Below are 7,211 nucleotides of genomic sequence, written 5' to 3'. Positions count from 1 at the left end.
AGCTAGGAACTGACAAGTCTTTACAGCTCAATACCTTTTACTATGGAGCTATAATAATAGCACCTGTAAGCGGCCAAAGTATCCTATGGAAGACGACGAGCCCAAAAGCATCCAAACCTCTCTCAATGTAAAAAATAAACAGAAACGTGACAATGCAGGCCACATGCCCACAAGCCAAGTCTACATACACCCCCATCGCATGTACCCGCAAACATCACTTAAGGCTAGCAATTGGAAATGATTCCTCAAGAAGTCAACAAGCTAAACGAACAAACATTGGAGAGGCATGACATGAATACTAACCAAGAAGATTGATTAATTGAACTACTTGCCAATGAATGGGGCTCACGCTACCTTGGGACTGACATACAAAGTTTGTAACTTTCCTCTTTACATTGCATCCAAGTAACACCTTGTATCACGCGGATGCTTTTGCTGCAGCAGCTTTCTCAATTAGGTTTGCCGCATCTTGCACTGTCAAGATAGACTCTGCACCACTATCTTCAATGTTGATGTCAAACTCCTCCTCCAAAGCCATCACAATCTCCACCTAATTACAAGCAAGGCATCAAACAGTATTTGCGATTGCACGCATGCATTTACATGTGTTTGTATACAAGCAAGCATGTATCTATCCACAATGTTTGCATAGAGATACCTATGTACATGTGTATAAGATATGCATGTACGCACACCCACACACATGCACATGCATGTGTATTGTAGTATGTTTCTGTACGTGTGTTAACCTAGATAAATTTAACAACTTAAAGTCACGGACGTCTGAAAACTGTATGGCACGGATGCATTGGACATCGGCTTATCAATATGCAACCCCCCCAAACACAAGCATGCCTTGCTTACAAGAGGTGAGTGTTTAGGTGGGTGGATCAAGGTCGTATGTGTGGGTTAAGTGCATACACACACAGTGTGCATGTGTGTGTGTGTGTGTGTGTGTGCGCGCGTGCACATAAGTGTGTGAGCGCATGCAATTGCATGTGTCCGCATACACACACACACACACACACCTAGATAGGTCTAGCAGCCCAAGACACTTGTACTCTACAGACAAGCATGCATTGATGACGAGATCTGCATTATGACGTTCCCTGATGGCCTGACAGAAGTGTGTGATTTACCTGGTCAAGAGAATCAGCACCCAAGTCACCAAATTTTGCTTCTGCATTGACCTTGTCTGCAGCAGTAGCCAGTTGTTTTGCCACTATTGCTATAACTTTGCGTACAGTCTCAGGCTTTGCGACAACGCCAGTAGCCTGCAAAGACATGTGACCATTACTGTCATGAACCCGCTCGAAAAAGGTCGATTGTTGTCGTCGATGATCTCTTAGTTGGTTACACTCTCTCTCTCTCTCTCTCTCTCTCTCTCTCTCTCTCTCTCTCGTGCATATGCATGCAAATACAAAGAGAGCACCGCTTACCTCGCAGCAGATCCGTAACCTCCTTGAAACTGGAGTGCCCACGTGCACGAAAGGGGCGCTCCTCAAGCCATGGCTTCCGGCTGCTAAAAACTGCCCACAAAGTTCAGTCAGACAGAAGAGCCCAAAGAAGGAGTTAGATCATCAAACCCTTGGTTGCCTGCAGAACATACAAACACAAGGAAGGCAAGCTCGTTTCTGTGTTAATGCACGCACAGAGAGGAAGTACCTGGGCCCTGAAGGTGGAAGCGACCGAAGTCGACAATGTCGAGGAAACCATAGATGTAGATTTGTGTCTGTGTATACGTACTGAGATGAGCAAACTAGTAATGTGCGTATGTGCACTGCCCTCTCTACGGGCGTGTTTTGTGGTTTTTTTTGGTTTGAGGGTGGGGGCAGATTAGTGCGCAGAGATGTTCTGTGTAATTGTGTGGAAACCAGCAGGGATTGTGTGGCTGTTGCCTTGGGTATGGATAAAATGGGCATTGGGAAGATTCCACATTTTATATGAAAAGCAACGTAGGCTATCGTATTTAGCAGCAGATCACGGCAACGTCATTGTGTGTGTTTGTGTGTGTGTGTGTGTGTGTGTGTGTGTGGGGAGAGAGAGAGAGAGAGAGAGAGAGAGAGAGAGAGAGAGAGAGAAGCACTCTGCCAGTGTTCGGGAAAAATGTGTCTCAACGTAATATCGTGCCGTTTTCAATTTCAAAAATGTTGGTTGAAGGGAAGGGGAAAAGGAGAAATGCCGCCCCAAAATAGGGAAAATTAGTGTAAAAACCCAAAAAATAAACCTAATTTTCTAAAATTTCCTTGTGGAAAATTCAAGAAAGGGAATTTTGTATGTTTGGAAAAACGATTTTTCCCGAACACTGCTCTTTGCCTGTGTAGTGTGGACTCAAGTCGAGACAAGGACCCTCATCCTCTCTGTTGAAGCATTGTTGAGCTAGCAAAAACTTTACCCCTTGGGGCCAGTTCACACAGAGCTGTAGCACCCAACTAGTTGCGATCATTTCATGTTGCGATGAGGAGTTGCTCCCAAAAAATGTGCAACTTGTTAGCAACTAGTTGCACGGTTCCTCCTTGGCGAAGCAGTGGAGCGAATCTATTTTACAGAAAAGTAAGGATAGTAACGCTTATTTCTTTTTAAAAAGGTATAATTGTTTTAAAATGAGAATACAAGGATCCCACAGGTAGGGGGTGGGACAACTCCATGTCTAAGGAGGACATTACATCAGCTGAAACATTATGAATCTTGAAGAATGATAATACAAGGGGACACTTACACTCCATTGCTGCCATCTAGTGGCCTTAAAGATGCCAGAAACATTATACCCTTCAGGGAGAACATCTTGAACTTCTTTTCACAAGTTCAGAGAATTCCTTGATGCATGATAAGCCACATTAGCGTGGAGTGTTTAATCTCCAAAGGGAAGGCCCAGAGGCATTTAAATCTGTAAGTCCACTATATTGCAACTCCATGAAACTTTCCAGAGTTTGCTTAACCTTTTTTTGACCTCTTCTTTCACCCCTTCTTTTGGACAGGACTACTTGAAGACTTCAGAAGCTAGACTTGACGGTCTGCTAGAAAGTTTCACTACCCTGGTTGGGATTATAATCACTCCCAAAATTTGTTTTACTATTTCCTGACACCTCTTAGCAAGAGAGAGGGGGGTTGAGAATTCTAATTGAATCTGTCTGTCTGGTTTTACTTGCCCCTAATACATGAGATCAGCCCAGGTCCTGATGCCAACTTTATGGCACTTGTGGGATTTCCTGCATGGTTGAACTTTTGCTTTACCTTCAAAAAACCCAAACCAAACAGAATCCTACATAAAACTCAGATGATTAGAATAAAAATCATTGAAAGGTTTCCACTTTGCCTTGATTGAGTCCCAGGCCTTCCACATCCTGCAAGCTAGCTTGGTTCCTACATTGTGGATAGGGATAGGAGATAACATTATTTCCCTGAGTTGGAGATCTGTCCAAGCTCTATAATTCAGACGTTTGAACTTGTGAGTGTCTCTCTTGAGGAGAGCAGCCTAGTAGTCATTGGAGTATGAGGCTCTTAGGATCCATTTGGTTGCCATCCTAGTGTTCCAGTGGAAGTCCTTTCTAGATTGAGTAGTTCTAGGCTCCCCTTGTCTTTAGGTAGATCGTAGATGTCCCATGGGACCTTTGCGATCTTGCTCTTCTCATTATCACCTCCCCACAATAAGTTTCTTGCCAATGAAATGACTTGCAGCATCTGATATTTAGTTGGACACCAGCAAGACAAAAAATACATTAGGGTAGGCAGAAGGTAGTGATTCATAACAAATGCTCTGGCTGAGATAGAGGTTTGGTAATTTTGCCACTTAACAAGCTTCTATCTGAATTTGGTGACCACCCATTCCCATCTCTAAGCATATGAGACCTTGAAGCCCATTGGTATGCCTAGAAGTCTGAATACTTGCCCATTCCTCATCTCCATGCATCCCGAATCTGACACAACCTGAGGGACCTGGCCATTAGAACTTTTAAAGCCATTTTTATAGTGGTTTATCACTGAACCACTTGCTTTGCAAAAGGTGTCTAAGCATTGCCAAAAATGAGACACTAAAGCACATTTATTAGGCAAAAGAGAGTTATTGTCATCTGGAAACTACTACAATAGAAATTCTTTGTCAATACCAGGGATTTTAATTCCTTTCATGGAACCTCTGTCCAGAGCATCATGTACTAGCCATCCAAGAGCATCAAAGCAGATGGCATACAACAAAGGGGCTAGGGGGTAGTCATGTCTAATGGATCTTTTCACAGGAAAAACTTCAAAAAGCTCCCCATTTATGGCAACTCTAGCACACGCATTACCAAACAGTATACGAATACATTTGATAGATTTTTTTCCAAAACCAATGTCATGTAATGATTGGAAAACAAAATCCCATCAATCTTGTCACAAGCTTTATCAAAGTCTACTTTAAAAACAATGAGATCATGTTCACTGTCTTGGGCATATTCAGTGGCTTCGCACAATGTGATATTTGCATCAAGAATATACCTTCCCTATATAAATCTTTTCTATTCTGGAAAAATAATCAGATGTATGATAGGACTCAGTCTTCTAGCTAAGGCCAGGGAGAAAATCTTATAAACAGGAGTCAGGCAAGTGATAGGTCTCCAATTCCCTAGGTCCTCTTTTCCCCCCCTTTTATGTATGATCTTGATAACTCTTATTTTCATAGAGGTGGATACAGCTCCTACCTTTAAATCCTCCTTCCATATGGACAAGAGATAGGGTAGCAGAAAATCTTTATAAATTTTAAAAAAATCATTTGGTAGACCATCAAACCCAGGAGATTTCTAGTCTTGAGAGCATCAAGTGAATCTATCACCTCCCCCTCTGTTAGAGGCCCATTTATCACTCTAGCTAAATGCTCAGGAACACCTTTTTTACTTGTTTGACTCTGGAAGTTGTGAGGTCTACCCCTCTTTTTGGGGGGGAAGGAAAAAATATCAACAAAGAAATCTTTAGCAACCTTTAAGTTATCTTTATGAGAAGATGATAACTGACCATCCTTATTTTTAAACATTGGGATAAAGTTCTTGATGTTCTTCTTTTTAAGGAGGTTGAACATATGTTTGTCAAGTTTATTTATTTTAACATCCCAAAATTCTCTTGTCCAAAGGATGGACTCATTTAGTAAGCAGGGCCTCTTCCTCTCTAAGATTTTCTTTTAGCTCACCTAAGAGGGGTGGAGGAGGACTACTAGGGTCAAAGAGAGCTTCTAGCTCTTCTATATATTTCCTTATCATCATCCTTTTGTTCCCCCTGATAGCCCTAGATTTCCTTTTGTTCTTTGTGAGAAACTTCTGAGTATCTCTAACTGTTGTATCCCAAGTCTAAAAAGCTAACACATTATTGTTAAAAGAAGAAGAAAAAATTTCCCTACCTTTTCCTTTAACAACATCTAATGAAAGGAGAGACTGATCCAAGTGTGGCCACCCTACCTTATAAACACACTCATCCTCTTAAAGCTCAAAAACCCTTGCATATGATTATACTGTAATGAAAATGGCCTATGAACTTTGAGAATAGCGAAATTAAGAGAATTAGAGTGAGCATTTTTGTGAGACTACTTTGAGAACATAGAGGGTGAAATTAATTAGTAGTAGCAACATAACCATAATACTTAATTAACTTGGCATAAACAATACTTTTGCAAGAGAGAGAGTTAGAGAACTTGACAACAGTTGAGGACTGGATTTATGTGGAGCTGGTCCCCCCTCCAAAAGGATTTTGTATTATAGATTCTCCCATCAAGAGAGACTTGGTACAATACAATATTTGTCTTCATTCCTTGTAACCTAGGTGATGCAATGAAGATGGAAAACTTCATGCATTACGAGCATAACATAATATTTGCAAAAAACATTAACCATCCCCGGCCTCAGTCCCAAGGCCTCAAACACCTTCAAAGGTGGAGATAGCTAGCGAGGAATGAGCGTAGGGTAGAGGAAGAAGAATCATTCATAGGAGAAAGAAATAGTTCCTCACTTATTATCACTCTTCTTGCTTCGCATAGCATAATAGCATAGTAGTGAAGATGAAGAAGATGGCAAGTTTAAGCATTGAAGCATGGCTCTTGGTTGGATTTTCATTCCAGGGATCATGTTGACTTTTGGGAACACCTTGGGGAAGGTTCTCACTACAATCTCAATTCAAGCCTGGAGAAGGTTCCCACATAAAGCTCAGCTAGCACCTCAAGCATGACAAGCACCTCAAGCACCTTAGTCAGCAAGCATGACAAGCACCTCAAGTTTGGGCCGGGTTCCCACCTCAAGACAACCCTAGGTTGCCTAAGGTCAAAGTACTTTTTAACACTAACCTTTGGAGGTCTTTAATGAAGCTAACCCTAAGGTATTTAAGCTCCATTAGGTAGCATTGCTCTTTGATAGACCATCTCTTATTTGGATTACCTTGGCCCCGTGTTGAGATAGATCCATAAGCACATGTCTATATCCAAACTCTTGTTCCCATTTATTCTCCCACATTAAATGATTAGTTTAATATGAGAAAATCATTTGGGTTGGTTAGATATTAGATTTTATGACATTACCTTTCTCTTGAAATCATAGCGGTCCTCGACTATGAGGTAGAAGAGATAAAGCCTTAGTCATTAGTTGATGCTTCTTAGTAGGTAGAGGATCCCTTTTTACCATACGACATCATTCCAAGATGCATGACTAATCCATTTGGTGCTTGGGAGATGCTAGGGAGATGTAGTTGCCGTAAGCATGTCTGCTCTTTAGTCCATTTCATTCTCCCAAAGTAGAGTGACAAATTCTACTTGGTGTTTGAGAGTCGTCGTCATCACAAACATGATTCTGAGCATGCATACTATTTAAATTTTGTGCACAATAAAAAGAGAATTAGTCTTATAAAACAAAAACATTGATTATTTAAAAGAAACATGTACATTTGCTTACTTTAATATAGCATTGTAAGCATTGACAAGGTTCATACTATCCTTAAGTTGTATTCCTTGCATCCACCTAGCATCTTCAAAAGGATAATTTTTGAACTTAATAAGATACCGTTGGATAATCTTACCATGTTGTAGTATCTTGTCTTCATGTTGAAGGATAGCTTCGGGTTGTAGCACCTCTTCTTGGTCTTTGATTTTTGGAGGGTCTTCAATAATTGGTTCACTTGGTGGCTCTCCTTTGTAGGGCTTAAGTAGGCTCACATGAAAAGCATTATGTATGAGCCAATGGTTGGGCAACTTGAGTTGA

At 41.1% G+C, this 7,211-nt stretch overlaps 1 protein-coding gene across 1 annotated transcript; it reads right to left on the bottom strand.

Moving 5' to 3' along the window:
- Positions 1 to 292: 292 nt before the first annotated feature.
- Positions 293 to 1,863, bottom strand: LOC147465443 (uncharacterized). Its single transcript, XM_086520183.1, has 4 exons — positions 1,666 to 1,863; positions 1,440 to 1,529; positions 1,140 to 1,274; positions 293 to 550 (listed from the first exon to the last, which is right to left on the bottom strand). Exons 1-4 carry the CDS (start codon positions 1,714 to 1,716, stop codon positions 419 to 421), a joined length of 408 nt encoding a protein of 135 aa, XP_086376309.1. The 5' UTR covers positions 1,717 to 1,863; the 3' UTR covers positions 293 to 418.
- Between the last annotated feature and the right edge of the window lie 5,348 nt (positions 1,864 to 7,211).

Source organism: Adiantum capillus-veneris, chromosome 1 (assembly GCF_014529385.1).
Source record: "Adiantum capillus-veneris isolate H3 chromosome 1, ASM1452938v2, whole genome shotgun sequence".
In the NCBI taxonomy this organism is placed as follows: Eukaryota; Viridiplantae; Streptophyta; class Polypodiopsida; order Polypodiales; family Pteridaceae; genus Adiantum; species Adiantum capillus-veneris.
This window is presented reverse-complemented; position numbering and strand designations above follow the sequence as displayed.